This window comes from Hippichthys cyanospilos, chromosome 6, assembly GCF_059441005.1.
Source record: "Hippichthys cyanospilos isolate Australia breed blue-spotted pipefish chromosome 6, RoL_Hcya_1.0, whole genome shotgun sequence".
Classification (NCBI taxonomy): domain Eukaryota; kingdom Metazoa; phylum Chordata; class Actinopteri; order Syngnathiformes; family Syngnathidae; genus Hippichthys; species Hippichthys cyanospilos.
In genome coordinates this window covers 577,834-600,000 of record NC_142374.1, presented here as the reverse complement: position 1 = coordinate 600,000, position 22,167 = coordinate 577,834, and the positions used below count along the sequence as shown (strand labels likewise).

At 42.7% G+C, this 22,167-nt stretch overlaps 1 protein-coding gene across 3 annotated transcripts in view; it reads left to right on the top strand.

Annotated features, from left to right (window-relative positions):
- The window catches only part of tat (tyrosine aminotransferase), a 27,276-nt gene extending 6,888 nt beyond the window's left edge, over positions 1 to 20,388 (top strand). For all 3 annotated transcript variants that reach the window (XM_088416410.1, XM_088416408.1, XM_088416411.1), the window contains 6 exons: positions 1 to 10; positions 8,496 to 8,648; positions 14,092 to 14,220; positions 16,658 to 16,741; positions 20,001 to 20,099; positions 20,190 to 20,388. The exon at positions 1 to 10 is cut by the window's left edge and continues 43 nt beyond it. In XM_088416410.1, the coding sequence (XP_088272536.1) occupies positions 1 to 10; positions 8,496 to 8,648; positions 14,092 to 14,220; positions 16,658 to 16,741; positions 20,001 to 20,099; positions 20,190 to 20,330 (616 nt within the window). In that variant the 3' untranslated portion in view covers positions 20,331 to 20,388. The remainder of the gene's footprint in view (positions 11 to 8,495; positions 8,649 to 14,091; positions 14,221 to 16,657; positions 16,742 to 20,000; positions 20,100 to 20,189) is intronic.
- The last annotated feature ends 1,779 nt before the right edge of the window (positions 20,389 to 22,167 follow it).

Below are 22,167 nucleotides of genomic sequence, written 5' to 3'. Positions count from 1 at the left end.
TAGCAACATGGTGAGTCCACTGTATGGTTTCTAATGTATCCATTACAATGTGTTTGTTACTGTATCCAGATGGCATCTGGACTTGGCAAGCATCCACTGGCCAAACAGTGATAGCTCGCTCAAATAGTCATGTGAATGAACAATCTTTTCAATTTCTCTTCACTGTGAACAATAGGAATCGAGTCTTTACAAAAATTGTTCACTTCCTGCGCCCCTACTCCCTTGCTCCTGGAGAGGCACATCTTAGCATAAGCTTCATGCAGTTGTAAGCAGGGCTTTAGCTCTGGACCAAGTACACAACAAAATCCCATGTGCCCTGCAAAGCTCACTGCTTCAGTGCCATGGAAGAGAAGCATTTTAAATATATTGTAATAAGTCAAGGACTGACAGAGTGCAGAGGGGAGAAGAATTAAACAACACTTTTTTTTTTTTTTAAGAAAAAAGGGCAGATGTGGAGGGAAGTCGGAGCCGGCAGCTCAAACTTGCGACAATGTAGAAGTGCACCTATCCACACCGAATGAACGGCAGAACTGGTTTTCTGTTGCAGCTTTATTGGTAGACTCCGTGTTGACTGCTTTCCACGGTAGGCCGACCAAGACAAGTCGCAAGTGGGGACCAGCTTGGCCGTTCATCTGCATGAATGGCAGAGCTAGTCCCCAGCCTGCAGAGAGAATTAGCAAGCGCGTGGCTGACCAAAAATGCAGCTAGCACTACGACGGAAAGCGTAGTGACCATCAATTATCTTGCCCAAGATAGGCCTTGGCCGGTGACTAACGTAACTTTTGCAGATCCAGACCTGAAGTCTACTCTTTCACTAATCCCTAAAACCTATCACTACCACCAAAATCAAAAGCTCATTCCCCTACTAAATATTTTTACCCAGTTCTTTAACATAAACTTTGTGCCCTCCAAATGCATCATCCCTTTGGAATTGTATAATGCACAACGCCTAGATGTTTTGTCACTATGGTATGGTTCTTTCAAACAGAATATGCCTAATACAAAACAGAGAAAGAAAAAAAACTAACAGCATAGACAAGCATTGTTTTATTGTTTTTTATGCCAATCTTTACTGGTATCACCAGGAAGAGCAAAATAGCAGCAGTAGCAAACAAAATAGTCAAGATTTGAACAGACGAACCTTTGGTCACTTGGCAATTCGCTTTAGGTACTGTGCCCCGGCTGTCCAACAGGACCAGGGCATTTCTGGTGACCAGCTGGTTTTGCTGACAGCACCAGCAGCAGAGTAATGAAAACATGTTGGTCTTGAATGGGTCCCCTTGGCTCAGTTGGTAATGCAGGTTGCCTAGATTCGACTGCTTGCATCTTGGTTCATTTGTTTTTCTGCTGCTGTCTTGTTTTTATTGGTCTGCCTTGCAAATCCAACCCTATGATTGTTTGGTGACCAGTTTAAGGTGTAGCTTTGCCACAAATATTTATGTACATTTTGAATATTTCTGTTTAAATTGAGTAGTAGTATTATTTTGTATTCCAGGGGCACTTGGTGGCAAAGTGGTTAGCACACCCACCTTACAGTTTAGGGACCCGAGTTCAATTCCACCTTCCTGTGTGAAGTTTGCATGTTCTCCCCGAGCCTGCGTGGGTTTCCTCCGGACACTCCGGTTTCCTCCCACGCTCCAAAAAGATGTAATGTAGTGCAGATGTAGTGGACATACTAAATTGTCCTCAGATGTGTTTGGGTGCATGATTGGGTGGTTGTTCCCTCTGTGCCCTGTGATTGGCCGGCAACCAGTTGAGGGTATCTCCCAGAAAGCTGGGATAGGCACCAGCAGACCTGTAACCCTAGTGAGGATAAGTGCCTGTAGAAAATCAATGGATACTCTATTCCAATGTTGTGAATAAGCCCACCTTGGCACCAGAGTTTAGAATTAGCATTAGATATAACCTCCACATGCATCGCATCAGCTGTAAATCTGTAACTATGTCTGATTGCATTGTCCCTGTCAAAAAAAAAAAAAGCTTCAAGTCATGCACCAGCACATCCAATGAATGGTGAGCATGTTTAATTGGCTGATATTTGCATTTGTTTGAGTATCTTTAACATGAAAGTGGGGAAACTATCAAACAAAGTAAAATAACAAAACAAGATTTCTTCTTTAAAAATAATTTACTTACTTTTTCACAGCATTCTCCATTGGACCGCGATCAGAATGATAAGTTAAAAAATAAATGATGAATTCTTCTTTTATTAATGTAAACCTATTCATGCAAAGTTGAAAAACCTACTGTGACAGGAACGTGCCACACCCTTGCTAAACTAAATTTACATGCTAGCAGGTGCAAACAAATGATTGTGTTGAAGGAGGAATAGGTGTGGGTTTATGACTTAAAAAAAACACACACATAATTAATATTTTCTTTTTAACCAGTTTCTCCCAGTGACATTTGACTAATATGACTGAATTAAAGTCAGGGTGGGCTATAATCTTTGAAGATTATTTCCTTGTCAACGGAACAGTTGCTCTCTATTGGTATTTGGTTGGATAAAAATACAGGATAAATACTTTTTAAATGTAAATGGGTTAATATACAGTGGCTTGCGAAATTATTTGGCCCCCTTGAACTTTGTGACCTTTTGCGACATTTCAGGCTTCAAACATAAAGATATAAAACTAATTTCTTGTGAAGAATCAACAACAAGTGGGACACAATCATGAAGTGGAACACACTTTATTGGATATTTTAAACTTTTTTAATAAATAAAAAATGAAAAATTGGGCATGCAAAATCATTCAGCCCCTTTACTTTCAGTGCAGCAAACTCCAGTCTGTCCAGAAGTTCAATGAGGATCTCGGAATGATTCAGTGTTGACCTAAATGACAAACGATGATAAACGGAATCCACCTGTGTGTAATCAAGTCTCTGTATAAATGCACCTGCACTGTGAGAGTCTCAGAAGTCTGTTTAAAGTGCAGAGAGCATCATAAAGACAAGGAACACACCAGGCAGGTCCAAGATACTGTTGTGGAGAAGTTTAAAGCTGGATTTGGATATAAAAAGATTTGCCAAGCTTTAACATCACAGGGAGCACTGTGCAAGCAATAATATTGAAATGGAAGGAGTATCAGACCACTGCGAATCTACCAAGATCTGGCCGTCCCCCTAAACTTTCAGCTCATACAAGGAGAAGACTGATCAGAGATGCAGCCAAGAGGCCCATGATCACTTTGGATGAACTGCAGAGGTCTACAGCTGAGGTGGGAAAATCTGTCCATCGGACAACAATCAGTTGTATACTGCACAAATCTGACCTTTATGGAAGAGTGGCAAGAAGGAAGCCATTTCTTAAAGATACCCATAAAAAGTGTCGTTTAAAGTCTGTCCCAAGCCACCTGGGAGACAGACCAAACATGTGGAAGAAGGTGCTCTGGTCAGATGAGACCAAAATCGAACTTTTTGGCAACAATGCAAGATGTTATGTTTGCCGTAAAAGCAGCACAGCTCATCATCCTCAACACACCATCCCCACTGTCAAACATGGTGGTGGCAGCATCATGGTTTGGGCCTGCTTTTCTTCAGCAGGAACAGGGAAGATGGTTAAAATTGATGGGAAGATGGATGGAGCCAAATACAGGACCATTCTGGAAGAAAACCTGATGGAGTTCGCAAAAAACCTGAGACTGGGATGGAGATTTGTCTTCCAACAAGACAATGATCCAAAACACAAAGCAAAAGCTACAATGGAATGGTTCACCAAAAAACATACCAAGGTGTTAGAATGGCCAAGTCAAAGTCCAGACCTCAATCCAATTGAGAATCTGTGGAAAGAACTGAAAAGTGCTGTTCACAAACACTCTCCATCCAACCTCACTGAGCTCGAGCTGCTTTGCAAGGAAGAATGGGCAAAAATATCAGTTTCTCCATGTGCAAAACTGATAGAGACATACCCCAAGCGACTTGCAGCTGTAATTGCAGCAAAAGGTGGCGCTACAAAGTATTAACTCAATGGGGCTGAATGATTTTGCACGCCCAATTTTTTTTCATTTTTTATTTGTTAAAAAAGTTTAAAATATCCAATAAAGTGTGTTCACATTGGCTTGTGAAATTATTTGGCCCCCTTGAACTTTGTGACCTTTTGCCAAATTTCAGGCTTCAAAGATAAAGATATAAAACTGTAATTTCTTGCAAAGAATCAACATGTGGGACACAATCATGTAGTGGAACACACTTTATTGGATATTTTAAACTTTTTTAACAAATAAAAAACGAAAAAAAATTGGGCGTGCAAAATCATTCAGCCCCATTGAGTTAATACTTTGTAGCGCCACCTTTTGCTGCAATTACAGCTGCAAGTCGCTTGGGGTATGTCTCTCTCTCTCTCTCTCTCTCTCTTTATATATATATATATATATATATATATATATATATATATATATATATATATATATATATATATATATATAAATATATATATATATATATATATATATATATATATATATATATAATGTAACTTGATGCATTGTAATGGATTTTTGTTTTAATTATTTCAACTGCACGTAACAGATGGGGAAGAAAATAAATATTGTACAGTACTGTGATGACATTTGAATCAGCAGGTGGTGCTAGAGCACAACTAATGATATTCTAAGCTTCAAAGACTTCAAATTTCCTTCATTACTTGTACTTCAAAGACTGTTAATGATTCAGATTGATAGTGCGTTCACCTTCAATGTGTTTTAATGATTGATGTCAATCATAATACAATATAATATACCTTCAAATATAATGCAGCTTATAAATCATGTTGATACATTAACTTTCCCACATTGTGCTTCCAATCTGATGACCCTCAGTTCAATTACCGGAGCAAACATTACCAACTGCTATTACATTTATTTTGTGTTAATGGAATTGTTTTTATTTTTATGTTGATTGTGAGAAAAATATACTTATCCATCCATCCATCCATCCATCCATCCATCCATCCATCCATCCATCCATCTTCTACCGCTGTGTTCCCGGGTCGGGTCGTGGGGCCAGCAGCTTGAGCAAGGAAGCCCAGACTTCCCTCTGCCACTTCATCCAGCTCCCCCAGAAGGATCCCCAGGCGCTCCCAGGCCAGCCGAGGGACATACTCCCCACAGCGTCGGAGCAGGAACGTAGATGGACTGGTAAATAGAGAGCTTCGCCTTTCAGCTCAGCTCTTTCTTCACCATGACAGATTGGTGCAGAGTCCACATTACAGCAGATGCCACACAGATCCACCTGTCAATCTAATGTTCCATCCTACCCTCACTCGTGAACAAGACCCCACTACACTTGAGCTTCTCCACTTGGGGGAGGACCTCATCCCCAACCCGGAGAAGGCATTCCACCCTTTTCTGATTGAGGACTATGGTCTCAGATTTGGAGGTGCTGATCTTCATCCCGGCCGCTTCACACTCGGCTGCGAACCGCTCCAGTGAGAGTTGGAGGTCAGGCCTGAAGAAGCCAACAGCACCACATTATCCGCAAAAAGCAAAGATGCAATGCTGAGGCTCCCAAACCGGACCCCCTCAACGCTTCAGCTGTGCCTAGAAATTCTGTCCATAAAGGTAATGAACACAATCAGTGACAAAGGGCAGCCTTGGCGGAGTCCAACCCTCACCGGAAACGAATTCGACTTACTGCCGGAAATGCGGACCAAGTTATTACCAAAAAGCCCATATCAGGGCGTCCAGTACCCCATACTCCCGGAGCACCCCCCACAGAGATCCCGAGGGACACTGTCGAACGCCTTCTCCAAGTCCACAAAGCACATGTACATTGGTTGGGCGAACTCCCATGTACCCTCGAGGATCCTGCGGAGGGTGTATAGCTGGTCCACTGTTCCACAGCTGGGACGAAACCACACTGCTCCTTCTGAATCTAAGATTGGACTTTCTGACGGGCCATCCTCTCCAGTACCCCTGAATAGACCTTCCGGGGAGGCTGAGGAGTGTGATTCCTCTGCAGTTGGAACACACCCCCCCTTCTTAAAAAGGTGGACCACCACCCCAGTCTGCCAATCCTGGGCCACTGTCCCAGATGTCCACGTGATGTTGCAGAGGCGTGTCAGCCAAGACAGCTCTACAACATCCAAAGCCTTCAGGAATTCCACGCGAATCTCAACCACCCCGGGTGCCTTGCCACCAGGGAGGTTTTTGACCACCTCGGTGACTTCGGCCACAGAGATGGGAGAGAGCACCTTGGAGCCCAAAGTCTTCCTTCCTCAGAGGAAGACGTGTCAGTGGGATTTGAGGAAGTCTTCGACGTATTCTGCCCACAGGTTCACAACGTCCCGAGTTGAGGTCAGCAGTGCCCCATCTCCACTGTACACTGTGTTAATGGTGCACCTCTTCCCCCTCCTGAGACGCCGGATGGTGGACCAGAATTTCCTCAAGGCACCTGAATTTTTGCCTTGGCGACCACCAAAGCTGCACGCCGCTTGGCCAGCCGGTACCTGTCAGCTGCATGTGGAGTCCCACAGGCCAAAAAGGCCCAATAGGACTCTTACTTCAGCTTGGCGGCATCCCTTACCACTAGTGTCCACCACCAGGTTCGGGGATTGCTCCCACGACAGGCACGGACGACCTTACGGCCACAACTCCCATGAGCCGCCTCGACAATGGAAGCGCGAAATATGGTCCACCAGACTCAATGTCCTCCGCCTCCCCCGGGACGTGGAAGAAATTCTGCCAGAGGTGGGAGTTGAAACTCCTCCTGACTTTTTTCCTCTCCGTGAGTCGTCACCTTAATGTGGTGGAGGGGTTTGCGTGTTCCAGTGATCCAAGGAGCTAAATTGTCGGGGGCTTTATGCCCATGGTAGGGTCACCCATGACAAACAGGTCCTAAGTGAGGTTCTAGACTAAACACGGCTCATAGGCCCCTTACGGCGAATAAGATAAATGGATTCGAGTTTCCCTCGCCCGTACACAGGTCACCGGGCCCCCCTCTGGAACCAAGCCTGGAGGTAGGGCTTGTTGGCGAGCCCCTGGTGGCCGGGCCTGCACCCACAGGCTCGGCCAGGCTCAGATGGGATGATGTTGGTCCCTCCGCCCATGGGCTCACCACCTGTGGGAGGGACCATAGGGGTCGGGTGCGAAGTGAGCTGGGCGGCGACAAAGACGAGGACCTTGGCGCACCGATCCCCAGCTACAGAAGCTAGCTCTGACATAGAATGTTACCCTCTGGTGGGGAAGGAGCATGAGCTGGTGTGCGAGGCCGAGAAGTTCCGACTAGATATATTCGGACTCGCCTCCACACACAGCTTGGGCTCTGGTACCAGTCCTCTCAGGAGCGGTTGGACTCTCTTCCACTCTGGAGTTGCCCACGGTGAGAGGTACAGAGCAGCTTCTTATTGCCCCCCCCAACTCAGCGCCTGTACATTGGGGTTTACCCCAGTGGACGAGAGGGTAGCCTCCCTGCGCCTTTGGGTGGGGGGACGGGTCCTGACTATTTTTTGTGCCTCTACACCAAACAGCAGTTCAGAGTACCCATCCTTTTTGGAGTCTTTGGAGGGTGTGCTTTAGAGCGCTCCCTCCGTGGACTGCTGGGGGACTTCAATGCTCACGTGGGCAATGACAGTGAGACCTGGAAAGGCGTGATTGGGAGGAATGCCCCCCCCCCCCCATCTGAACCCGAGTGGTGCTTTGTAATTAGACTTCTGTGCTTGTCACAGATTGTCTATAACAAACACCAAATTCAAACGCAGGGGTGTCCATATATGCACTTGGCACCAAGACACTCTAATCCGCAATTCGATGATCGACTTTGTGGTTGTATCATCGGATTTGTGGCCACATGTTTTGGACACTCGGGTGAAGAGAGGGGCGGAGCTGTCAACCGATCACCACCTGGTGGTGAATATACTTAATGAAATAAAATCAATAAAATCAATAAAACAATACAACGACAAAAACAATCAAAATTTAATCTGTAATTTTGTTAAAATATTGAATTGGCAAAATTAGTAAGGTAACCGAAATTCATTGCTACAACAAAATGAAGGAAAAAGCCAAAAGGAAAAGTAACAACAAAATAAAACTTCAGTGCTTATACCATCCTACATGGTTGTGGCTACAGAGGCGAAAGGAGAAGTCACAACAAAATGAAACTTCAGTGCTAATACCATCCTACGTGGTTGTAGTTCAGAGGAAGGACAGTAGATGGGGTCAGACACCCCAGTAGGGTCAGATGCAGGGATTGGTAGCGAGACGTCTCTAGATGCCTTTTGCCCTCCCACTTGGAGATGTACTGGCTTGGAGGCGAAACATCAGAGAAGGGTGGTACCAGCTGACGACCTTGCATCGCACCTAAAGTGCACTGGAGGAGGTGCGACAGGCAAAATGCCAATCAGGGAATACCATTCTAACTTGAATATAATTCAGCGCTAATACCATCCTACATGCAAAAGATTCACAGAATATTTGTCTTTCTGTGTTTGTTTGAAAAACCGACTTCCATGCACAAATGCAAAACTGAATTAATACTGAATGTTTTTTTTTTCGTAGGTGTTCCCAGGTTGTGACTGCCCCTCCCTGGCTTCTCTCAGCAGTGATGTACCAATCCTTTCCTGTGGGGGCCTGGCTAAGCGCTGGCTGGTACCTGGTTGGAGGATGGGATGGATCCTCATTCATGACAGGAACAACATCTTTGGATCTGAGGTTCATTAGAAAATCTTGTAGAGTAATCCCTCGCTGTATCGCGGTTCATCTTTCACGGGTTCGCTGCTTCAAGGATTTTTTATAGTGTGGATATTTTTTTACAGCGCATTGTGCTCTAAATCCTGATTGGCTCAGGGGCTTTACTGTTGTCTCAAAATAAAATATTGACGCTGTACTGCATTGGTTTTTCACTTGTCAATTTATTACAAAAGGCAAGAGGATCCAAAAGCTTGCTTTCGTCTCTCCTGTGTCTCTCCTGTGTGTGCTCAGCTCAGCACACACACAAATGTGCTAGTAAGCACATTGATTGACAGCTTGGTCTCTGTGAGCCAATCACGTGACTCGTAGGCATGCCAAGAAGAAACGCACAGCTTCCAATCTGATTTTTACCTAGATTTCTTTTGTAATAAATTGAAATTTCAAGCGTATTGTGATATTCTGATATGATATTATGATATTAGAGGCTTCACTTTAATTCGATGTCCGGGCATATCCGTTAATAAAAATCTTCTTGCTCAGAAAAAGAAAGAACTCAAACAACTACTCATAACTATGTGCGGGTTCAGGAAGAAGGGGCATAGCTGGGACTGTGAAATACGTGAGTGACAATGTTTCCAACTTTGTGTTACCATATTAAAATGATTGTTTTAAACAAGTTTGGGGCTTTAAAACAGGTTTTGATTTTTGGTTTTGATTTTTGGTTTTATTCTATAGTTTAGTATTGCGTTGTAAAAAATAAAGCTGGCTACTTCACGGTTTTCACTTTGCGCGTGTTATTTTTGGAACGTAATCCCCGCGATAAACGAGGGATTACTGTATATCTGTCAGTGGCAGGTAGACACACTGTCTGAACCGATAACCTACAATGACTACATAATAATACGGTCAATTCCATGATATAATATTTATTTTCAGTTATACAGTTTGCATTTTATTGCTTTGTGAGCGGATGTTTTATATTCATCCATTCATCCATCCATTTTCTTTAGCCGCTTATCCTCACAAGGGTCGTGGGCATGCTCTTGCCTATCCCAGCTGCCTTCAAGTAGTAGACAGGGGACACCCGCAACTGGTTGTCAGCCAATCATAGGGCACACAGAAACGAACAACCATTCACACACCTAATCACACCTAAGGACAATTTAGTATGTCCACTACACTTGCCATGCATATTTTATGAGTGTGGCAGGATGCCGAAGAACCCACGCGGGCTCGGGGAGAACACGCAAACTCCACGCGGGAAGGCTGGAGCCAGTTGAATTTGAACTTGGGACCTTTATACTGTGAGGCGGACTTGCGATTCGCTGCTCCACTGAGCTGCCGATGTATTTATATTGTTGGAATTTTATTTCTAAATCAACATAAACTCAAGTTAGTAATCTGACTCAAATTTGTGACCTTACCCAACTGCCACTCATCCAACAATTTGCGCGCTCGTTCTGCAATAGAAAGGTATCAGGAAGCCGGCATTTTCACACACGAGTGGATTTATTCCTAACACACAGCACCTGGGTCTCGGGTCCCTCTCAATACAGCTCTGTATGCCTCTGTTGCCACCAGCAGGTGTACTCCACATCCGAGTTGCCCAGCCATGAGTTATACTACACAATATGCAAATGGCACAGCAATAAAGGTATCCTGGCATTATTCTATTGGCTATGTGTATACTGCAGTTAACTTTAGCTTGCTCTCATTGATCTTTCTTCCCCTGCGGAATCACTTGCTTGCTCCTCCTGGTAGTAGTTTTCCAACAGCTGACTCGGGGTTATCTCGTCACTGCATCTTTCTTGCGACCACCACCGCTTGTTCTGCAAAATTCCACTCTTGCACCCCCTTGCAATACACATTCTGTCTTGCTCCACCAGTCACACGCCCAGCACTTTACAGTTTCACACTCTCATACACAAGATGTAGCAACATCTAATGAACTACTTTAAGCTCAAACTCTTATGTTCCTTCAATATTTATCCCAATTATTAAGTCGAGTTTAATCAATCTGTATCGGATCTGAGTCTGAAATAAATATAGCTTTGATAAGATAACTATTTAAAGCAAACGCTGCATCGATCCGCCTGTCAGGCTCTTGTTCCATCCTGCCCCTACTCGTGAACAGGACCCCAAGATATTTGAACTCCTCCACTTGGGGCAGCCCTTTTCTGAATGAGGACCATGGTCTCAGATACTTTCATCCCAGCTGCTTCACACTTAGCTATGAATCGCTGCAGTGAGGGTTGGAGGTCATGGCCTGAGGAAGCCAACAGCACCACATCATCCCCAAATAGCAGAGATGCAATGCTGAGGCTTCCAAACCGAACACCTCAACGCTTTGGCTGTATCTCAAAATTCTATCCATGAAAGTAAAGAACAAAATTGGGGACAAAAGGCAGCCTTGGCGGAGTCCAACCCCCACTGGAATCAGATTCGACATAATGCCGTACTCCCCACAGAAGCACCCCCCACAGACCTCCCTGAGGGACGTGGTCGAATGCCCTGCCGAAGGGGAAGAGCTGGTCCACTGTTCCACGGCCGGGACAAAAACCACACTGCTCCTCCTGAATCTGAGTTACTTAGCTCCTTGGATCATTGGGACACCCAAACTCCTCCACCACGTTAAGATGACTGCCCACAGAAGGAACAATCTAAAGTCTATGTTATTAGTTGAAATAGGTCTATATGAAATATACTCAATTTTAACCTTTCCTTCCTTTGGTATTACTGTAATAATTACTTCCTTCCACCTGTGTGGTATTTGTGCCTTTTTCAAGAGCCAGTAGTTAGTAGTATTGGAATCAGCTGTTTTCAGTTCCTTATACCATGCTTCTGTATAGCCTTCCATGCCAGGTTATGTATTTGACTTTAAATGACCAATTCCCCCTTTTTTAATTCCACTTTCGATATGTCTGATGTCCATTTTTCATTCTGTTCCTCAGTTATAACTGGCAGATTCAAAAGTTTAATAAGATGTCTACTTGATTATATTCTTCCCTGGACTCTTTCATGCAATGACTTATAAAATTACACAAATGCTTTATGAATTTCTTGTAAATTGTTCTTATCTTTTGTGTTTTGGGGTCTTTAACTTTCGTCACCATACGTTCTGAAATATTGTTCATTTTTCATATTTTAATCAATTTTGACCCACTTTCATATTTTCTTTGAAAAATATTACTTTTTCTGAATGTTTTGGGTTGTTAGAGCAGTGTTTCTCAACTATATTTTGCCAGGCCCCCCCTAGAAAAGAGAAAGCATTTTGCCCCCCACCCCCCAGTCGATGCACTGACTATATAAGATATATAAGATTATTATTGATGAAAATTGTTTAAGTATACCTACACATGTATCGTTTTTAACATTAACAACAGAAACGTAATATAAATCAACTTTCACCAACTGTTATTTATTTTTATCGCGTTTATACGAGTTACAGCTTAGTCTAAAATGGAAAAAAAGTACACAAGTGCCTGGAACTAAAAGAAAATGATGAAGATTATTACTATATTGCAATTACATTCCAAATGACAAAAACAAAGCCTTTTTCCCGGGATCATCCACGCTCCCCCTGGCATCACCTCGCTCCCCTCCAGGGGGCCCACCCCTCTATTTGAAAGCACTGTTTTAGATTATTTATTTTATTTCTAATCATTCTATTTTATTCAGTAATATTTCACACTATTGATAATTGATGTTCCTTTTCCAATTATTTTAGTTTGTCTTATAAGTCCTCTAATGATCCGTTTCTCATTGTTTCTTTTTTTTTCGATGCAGTTATTGCTATAATTTTCCCTCTTAGTACTGCCTTAAGTGCATCCCAAAGTATCTTTTATGGTACATGGCTTGTCCTCTCTGTTCTCTGATGGCTTGAATGGCTTAGTGCTCTATGTGCTCCCTCGACGCAGGGAGTTGTACTCAGGATATCCGAGCTGTTTTGGAAAGGTTTCTCCACATAATCCATCTTCCTGGATCCGGTCTCAGCCCCTTTGCAGACATTGTGCAGTTTCAAATTCACCTTCCGAGCTCTACTTCCTTGATCAATAAAAGTTTGTTTTCCTGTTCAGTCATGGCTCCTAGAATTTTGGCTAGCACCTGCTCCATGTTGTGAACTTATCCTCTGGTTCGCTCCAATTTAAAGGCTTGAAAATCTTTCTGAAATTCCCTTAGTTCTTATGGATGTGGTATCAGGGAAGCTCATAGCTTCGTTTGCAGTAGCAAAGCTACCGTCTTGAGGCACTGGTGTATATTCTGTCCTTTTTCTTTCTTCATTAGTAGCTTTAACACTTCCATCTCTTTTACCCATTTTCTTGCCCCATTTACCCCTCATCAATTATAGTAGAAAATGAAAATGGTCACTTTTACGGAACGTTTTCGCGAAAATCTTTCGTAAGCTATCTGCTAGACCAGCAATTCTTAGCGATGACATCACCAAATTCCAAACATACCAATGTTTAAAATGGTAAAAATGGCATCCAAATTGTGTTTTGGTTACACTGGCTTTATTACAGCAAGCGAGCCTATGAACATTTTAGGTTGTAGACGCCACGCCATGGCCACAGCCATATTTGCTCCTGTGGGTAAAACCGTGTGGCCACAGCCATATTTGCTCCTGTAGGTAAAACCGTGATGTAGTGTAGGTAAGTCAATGTTATAAACATGCAATGCAAAACATATGGGTGCCCCAATAATAAGAGCATAAACATAGACAAGCATCACTTTTGTGTGGCAGAACCTATTAATTTCAAATGTAAATTTATCACAGAAAGGTGCTTGCATAGTATATGTCGCAAAATGACCAAATCTGGTCAAAGGGGGTTCTGTTTTTTTTTTTTTTTTTTTTTTTTACAGAAGTGCAATGAATACTCAGGGAGAATGTGCTGCCTGTAATCTACTCCCCAACCTTTTTATCACCATGGGTGGTCAGAAGATAGAGTGGGTTAGTGGGTTACAACTCCCTTCATTGGTCAATGTCGCGCCGGGAGCCAATCACTTGTCTTGTAGAGTGTGGGTTGATTGACTAATTGTCAACAAAGTGTTGAGAGGATGTTACAAGTTGTAATAAATTGGACTTTCTAGTGGAAACTCTGCTTCCCTGTTGTCATGATTGGTCAGCTACAGGCTCCATCTGCGTGGGCGTCGGAGAGCCCGTGGCATGTGCATTTACAATCAACTTGTCTGTTTGGCATGGAGGAAACATTCACAGCACTTCTCTACGATAATTTTTTTTCTTTTCAATGAAAAAAAAAAACACTGAGGGCGTGAAAGATGAAGCGCCAACACTACAGCTTTTGTACTGCAGTGGAGTAAAATACTGTACTCCATGGCAGAAAGGCAGAGGCTGATAGTGACTTATGAACAGTATATAGAATGTGAATTTACTTTGTATTGCAGTTGTATCTGTACACTGAAGAAAATTTAAAAAGTCACATTTTCAACTGTGTAACATCTGCAGATTCGACATGGCCTTGTCAAGCTTTGCCAACGTATTCTTGGACCTTGCACAATTGTCCAGGGTGCACTAGAGGGAATCCTCAACAGCACACGTCCAGGTTTCTATGACGACACCATTCGATTCCTTAAGGTAAGGAAGAATTTTTAACATGGTTACAATTTAGCACAGGTGAAATTCCAAAATTTAACACCCAGGTTGCACAATCTTATATAATCTCCAAAAATTTGTAGATATTGAAGAAAAAAAAAACTGAACAGGCCATCTGGAAATGACTTGGGCACACGGCGGTGAGCAGATCTTTCCAGAGGCGGCAGTCCATCAACAATGACGGACTGTCCGCCGGTTCGTTGCCGATGGACGCCAGTTTTGCCAACAGACCAATGAATGACAGGAATGCTACATAAAAAAAGACACATTAAGAAGTGTATTTTTCATCCTTCGTAATCAGTAAGCGGTATCCACAGGTTACAATCGTCAAAGTTTTGTCACGGGGGACCCCGAGCCCGAACAGGATACGACCGACAACCGAGGGGTTGGGTTCAAAGAGTTTATTACAACAGAAGGCGCACGTCAGGCATGGAAAATACGGGCGTCCAAAAAGGGAACGGGAAAGTACAAACAAAAGTCACAAAGTACGAAATAAGGGAGAGATGAGAAGGTCTAGGTGGGATCAGTCCAACTGAGGAGTAAGGCAACGAGGGGGCAGCGGCTACAGGAGAACGACTAGGAACAAAGTAACAACAGAAAACATTAAGCGAGCAAAAATACAACTAGGTAAAAGTACCAACAAAAAGATCACAAGCAAGAAGGACGCGAGGCAGGAGAGTTCACTGGGCGCAGGGAGTATGGCGAAGGAATAACCCAGCGTCACTCTCCTGTAGCGACCAGCCTTAAGAAGACCCTGATGGGTGATGGGGAACAGGTGTGCAAGGCTGGTGACCCCGCCCCCTCGTTGCACAATTGAACACTGCCTAGGCACAGAGCAAACAGACACATGACAAGTTTTTTTTCATCCAGGCTAATCTGCTCTTTCTCCTGTTCGTTTCTGGCACTTTTGTCCTCTTTTCTTTCTCGCAACTCACACACACACGCACACACACGCACGTACACACACACACGCGTGCAATGGATAGAAATAGAAGGACATGTACGAATCTGGTAGGGACGATTCAAATTAGAATTAATCTTTTTGAAAGAATATTAGTTCAGGAATTATTAAACGTCCAAATATTAAATCAATTTTAGAGGTTCCATTCTATGATACACTACATCATAATCTTTGATTTAATCAAAAATGGTACCTATAAATATGCCAGAATTAGCCAAATTGTGCATTAGAAACAAGACCATTAAGACATATACAGTGGGCCCCCGTGTTACGAACTTAATACGTTCAGCGGCTATGCTCGTAACTCAAATTGCTCGTATGACGGACAATCCAAACCTATGATACTTAGTGAATGCGTGCAACACGTGCAAAAACCTTAGGTAAAAACATAACGACTTTATACACATGTTAAAATTCATTCACATAATCTACTGTACAGTTAAATTAAATAAAATAAATATACAAAGAAAAAATGACATTTACCTTTGGGGCGACGTGACTTGAGCTGGTTGGAGGCGGAGGGGAGCAGAGACGAACACGCAGAATTCATTTATTTATTTTCTTAAACGAGAACTTTTCTCAAACGAGAACATATCACCGGCGATTTCCTTCTCTCTAATCCATCATAGAAGAAGCCTCTCCATTTTGTTGTTGACCAAGGTCCGTCCCCTGGCAAGGAAAGTCTTGCCCTTAGAAGATTGCCGAGCGGTTACGGCCATACTCACTAGCAAGGTTAACTATGCGTGCGCCTCCTTTGTATTTTTTTATTATCTCCTGCTTCGTATTTATTGTCATCATCCTCTTACTTCTTCCTTTACTGCCACTTGCAATTTTAGAAGCCATGTCTAACAGATAAAGTTTGCAAAGTCTTCACAACACACCGACCAGCTGTGCCATCAAGCTAGAGGAAGGCGTTCGGCCAATAGCATATCGGCATTTCTGTGACTGATGTGACGCCGACCAATAGCATATCTGCATCTCCGTGACTGAGACCGTGACTGTGACCTTAATCGACCAATAGCATATCGTGACTGAGACTGTGACTGTGACCTTAATCGACCAATAGCATATCGGCATCTCGGTGACTGAGACCGTGACTCAGTGAAAAAAATAGTGCGGACACACTGACCGGCATGTCGCATTGTCCGTTAGACGAAAGGTTTGTGCGTAAGAGGGGGACAAAAAACGCTGCAGTCCACGTTCATAAGATGAAAAATTCGTAAAACAGGGAGTTCATAAACCGGGCGCCCACTGTACTTATAAAACATGGAAACCTTCTCAAAGCAAGATGCCAGCAGGGTGGTGGGAGAAATAGGCCATATTGGCTTTAATATTTTTGATTGTCAAGTAACTGTTTTGAGTTGGATTTTAAATATAATGTATGTTTACATTTCTGACGATGTTGGGGCTGACATTCCACTCACTAGGATGTAAAATATGTAACTTTTTCTTCCACAGTCCAATGCTGAAATTTGTTTTAATGAGCTGTCCACTGTGCCTGGTTTGAATCCCATCATGCCCTCAGGAGCCATGTACTTGATGGTGAGTATCACAAGTCAGTGACTTTCACACATACGCCTTCTGTGATGTCAGACTCTCGAATAAATACCCCTCATGCGCAAACGTACGCATTACTTGGCGACACAGGATATTTTCCGGAGCTTTTAAATGCCAATAAACCCACATCAGGCATTAAAACTAGTCATTATACGTGATGCTGTCAAAACTTTAAAACAATTAATAACTTAAAATAAATATCACCGAAATTTTATTGTCTAAATTACAAATACAGTGTAATATAATTAGAACATCATTTTTTTTCTTTACTATTACTTGAATATAAACAAAATAAAATCGCACAAACGTATTAAAAATGAAACAAATAAAGAAAAGGCTTTGAATTCACCAAAACAAACGGCGGTCACAATCGATCAGTCTTTTCAATATCTCTCGATTTTTCTTGACCTCTTCATGGTCTCTTCCTCTTGGCACTGAAATGTAGAGTGTATCTACTTGGGTGTTCCCAAAAGTTTTTAAAAGCACCATAGCGTAACCCTGTGCAGCCGTGCTTTGGTGTCTTGTTGCTGCCTTGGTTAAACAATTGAAGTTTTCAAATCCAGTGTAGCTCCAAACACCAAATCGATCCTTTGCAAACAAAAGGCATTCCCAGCTGGAAAAACGGCAGTCTAGCTCACGCCCTTGCTAGCCCAGTCAGAAAAATGGCCAAGTCGGGACATGTTAGCTCATAGCTACACTACGCCTTTAACACAATCAATCAAAGCCAACTTGGTTTTTGAGTATTACACCGCCTTCCTGCAGGGAGCATCCACTCATGTCATGTTCAATGTGAGACCTCTAAATGGCAATCTTATGACTCGATTGGCAATGGCAGCCATCTATTAACTCCAGTACAGTATATGGGCCCGTTCACAAATCCATTTGTGCATGCGAGGAAGCCCGCAACTATTGAAGCAAATGCCCTAGCCTCCGGGAGCAGCAGATTACATACAGCCTGGTAGCACAAGTTAGCTGAATTCTAATTGTCTAAAAACTCCAACTTAAAACTGCAACACTTGAAGGAGTATAACCAAATGGATATAGTATGACATGAAATGAACCGAATATGAAGAATAGTTTTAAAAAATAAATAATAAAAATAAGTACAAAAATATTAAAATGTTATATATATATATATATATATATATATATATATATATATATATATATATATATATATATATATATATACAATTTCAAAATTAAATTGACTTTCATAGTTTTTATATATATTTTTTAAGTTTATTATAGTTATGATTATGTCAGGTTATATAAGGAGAGCTGAGAAGGCCTTGCTGGCCCTGACGTCCCACCACTGCCCTGTAATGCTGTTTTAGTATTTGAATCATGTAAATCTTTGTAAATGAGTACTCCGCTAGGTTGCTAGCCCAATCAGACTAACTTTGCCTCCATCAGCTTAGTGGAGGCCTTCACAAATGGGTAGGAAAGGTTGTGGTTGCTGTCAAAGTAGTGGCACCATCAGCTAACGGCAGCAGGAGATGTGGTTGCCAGGTGTCCTGAATGCCAGATGGGCACAACAGCATAATCAATCTCCAGGTGAACGGGACCTTGCTAGCGACCAGGGGATATTCAGCCTGTGACGTCGTTGTCCTTGCCAGTCTCATGCTGGATGTCTATAGTGAACTCAGAAATGTCAGCAAGCTGATATCGCTTTCGACTACAGTGGACTCCTGCTATACAAAATTAATCCGTTCTGGAGTTAGGATCGTAAGGAGAAATCATATGGCCGACGATAAAAACCTATGGTAATTTCCTAATGCGTATAAAACCCCAGGTAAAAACATCAAGATTAGAATTAGAATCTTAATTAGAATTAGTAACAAAATAGTATAGTAATTTATTAAATGTATGTATAATATACATGTATCTAATTAAATAACATACATAAAAATATATATAGGAAAAATTACATTTTATTTACCTTTGGAGAGATGTGACGAGTTACAGCTATATTCCCTAGCGAGGGTAACCTAGCCTAGCCTTGTTCGTATTTCTTGATTATCTCCACTTTCGTTTCCATACTAATCATCTTCTTACTTTTCCCTTTAACATCAATAACAATCTTGGGACCCATGGCTAACCAATTAAAGCAAGCACTAAAATGCAAAATAAAAACGATATTGTGAGTGCTCACACGAAATCAAGTCTTTAGCTTGTCAGCATTTTAGTGACATTGTGACGATGACCAATAGCAGACCAGCATCTTAGTGACGCCCACCAATAGGAGACCAACATCTTAGGAGTAGTGACGGCGACCAATAGGAAACCAGGATTTTGGTGACGCAATAACCCTTTGCAGTGACACGTAGTGACATATGAGCGCGGTGCGACTTGCAGTCATACGCTGACCCCCATGTTTGGATTTTGTAATTGTTGTTGATGCCGTAAAGCTAGAAAAATGCTGTAAAGAAGGGATGAAAAAACGTGGTATTTCACTTAGTAACGTGAAAAAAAAAATGTAAGCCATGGACACCGTAACCGGGGGGTCCACTGTATATAGTGGCTCCGAGGTCCTGTCAATGGCAAACAGTCCAAGATAGTGAACTGGTGGCCTTCTTGGTGGAATCTCAATTGTTGTGAAGGAAAATGTGGAAAGGACGAGCCCCAGGAGTTCCCTGAAGGTTACCAGGCCTGACCTAACCTCTGCTTACATATGCAGTAACTCATATATGTGAGTACCTCTCTCATGTACCTAAATGATGTAATAATTATACCAAACAAAACCAAGCAAGAAATAAACAAAAAGAACATTGACATCTCTATACAGCCAGATGTTTCGATACGGCTTTTGAATTGTAACTCTATACCGCTTACCCCGCTCAGGATCGTGGTTGAGCTAGAACCTATTTCAACTGACTAGAAAAATGGTAGACTACACCCTGGATAAATTGACATTTAGTCACATGTCACACACAGAAAGCAGGTAACACTGCCACTGAGTGGAAATTGAACCCACATCGAATACTTCATAGTGCACCACTGTGAACGTCAGTGGCTATACTGCAAATAACTGCCTTGTTGTGGAGCAGTTTGTGGGGTTTTCCTAAAATCATCTTACTATTAACCTTCTTGTTCAATTTCCCATCATCACCAGCTATTGTAATTCCGGTGTGCAATTTGAGAGCTTGCTCTGGCGTCCAGTTGCCAGCTGGTGAACACACATTGAAATGATGAAATTACACAATCTTTTCCCTTATCTGACAGTTACATGTCTTTTTTTCAGGTTGGAATTGACATAGACCACTTCCCAGGTTTTCAAGATGATGTTGACTTTACTGAACGGCTGGTAACCGAGCAGTCAGTTTTCTGTCTGCCTGCCATTGTAAGTTTCCACCAGCAGTTTTTGATAATTTCATCATAAAAATACACACATTTGGCTGTGGTTTGACATTCATAACTTCTTTTGTCACAGGCTTTTGAGTATCCCAACTTCTTCCGCATCGTGGTAACAGTTCCAGAGCAGATGATGGTGGAAGCATGTGCTCGGATCAGGGAGTTTTGCCAGAGACACTATCGGCAACCACATCATGACAATAACGACATGGATCAGTGATGTAGAAGAGTTTGAATAATATGATGGCATGACAATTAAAATGCATTATCCATACTGAGCAGCAATCTACATTCGACTAATTTTATGTGCTAATCTAAAATTTACCCATCAAGTAGTGCTCAAAAGAGCACTTGACCCAGCAAAGTTTGTTTATTTCTATACATTTTTTAATTTGTATTTTGAAAGGACACGTTATATTTGGTATACTGTCAGAGAAATGTCCAAAAGAAGACTAAGACAAGCCTAAGCCAAGCAAAAGTGTAACTCAGACCAGCCAAGATTGACTTTTCTTTGCCGGCAAAGGGAAAAGCTTGGCGTACATTCTCATGCATTGCCAACAGCATTGTCATCACTCGAGCGTCCCCGCTTGCTTTTTATTCACTCAGCAAATTATTGCACGTTACAAGACATAACAAAAAGACCCAGCAGGGCACCACCAACAGCTGGGCCAAGGTCCCTGCTCACACTTTCCTGCGTCAACAGCTTTATCTAAGGACTGGGACGAGATGAACTAGGTCTGCATACATGGATAACAATGCACATTATTCTAGACAAGAAATAAGCACACAATGATAACAACCTAATATATGATTCCCTTCACATATACACCTGTTTATTTACCTAATGGTTCAGCATAATTTTTAAAGCCAGCTAGTAATGTTAAAATTTAGTGCTGGATATTGTGTCTTAAAAGTGTGATGCGATGTATTGTGATACAGCAAGATGTATAGTGATATATTGGACAAATTTTGTAAAAATAAAAACTAAATTAAAAACTAAACTAAATTAACTAAAAAGAAATTATTAGAATAGACATATTCTAAATATTCTTTTTCAGAAGCCACACATCATTGGCGTCTATGATTGAGCACACATTAAACATTCTTTAAAAAAAAAAGCAGCACGTCCACTTTTATTTATTTTAATCATGCCATTGACTGTTGATATCCATCCATCCATCCATCCATCCATCCATCTATCCATCCATCCATCCGTCCGGGGTTGGGTCGCGAGGGCAGCAGCTTGAGCAGGGAAGCCCAGACTTCCCTCTCCCCGGCCACTTCGTCCAGCTCCTCTGGGAGGGCACCCAGGCGCTCTCAGGCTAGCCGAGAGACATAATCCCTCCAGCATGTCTTGGGTCGACCCATGGGCCCCCTCCCCGTGGGACATGCCTGGAATCAGATGCCCAAGCCCCCTCAACTCCTTCCTCTCAACGCGGAGGAGCAGCGGCTCAACACCGAGTCCCTCCCGGATTACCAAGCTTCTCACCCGATCTCTCAGAGCCCAGAAACCCAGCTGAGGAAACTCATTTTGGCTACTTGTGTACGGGATCTCGTTCTTTCAGTCACGACCCCACAGCTCATGACCATAGGTGAGAGCAGGAACATAGATCAACCGATATACAGAAAGCTTCGCCTTTTGGCTTGTCTCTCTCTCTTGCATCACAGCGGACGCTGCACTAATTCACCATTCGATCTCCTGTTCCATTTTGCCCTCAGTTGTGACCTCATTCCGGGCATCCACCCTTTTCCGACTGAGGACCATGGTCTCATATTTGGAGGTGCTGATCTTCATCACAGCTGATTAACACTGAGAACCGCTCCAGTGAGACTTGGGGGTCATGGCCTGAAGAAGCCAACAGCACCACGTCATCCACAATTAGCAGAGATGCAATGCTAAGGTTCCCAAACCCGACCCCTCCGCAACGCTTCGTCTGTGCCTCGAAATTCTGTCCTTAAAAGTAATGAATAGAATTGGTGGTGAAGGGCAGCCTTGGTGGAGTCCAACCCTGGAAACGGATTCGACTTACTGCCGGATATGTTGACCAAACTCTGAC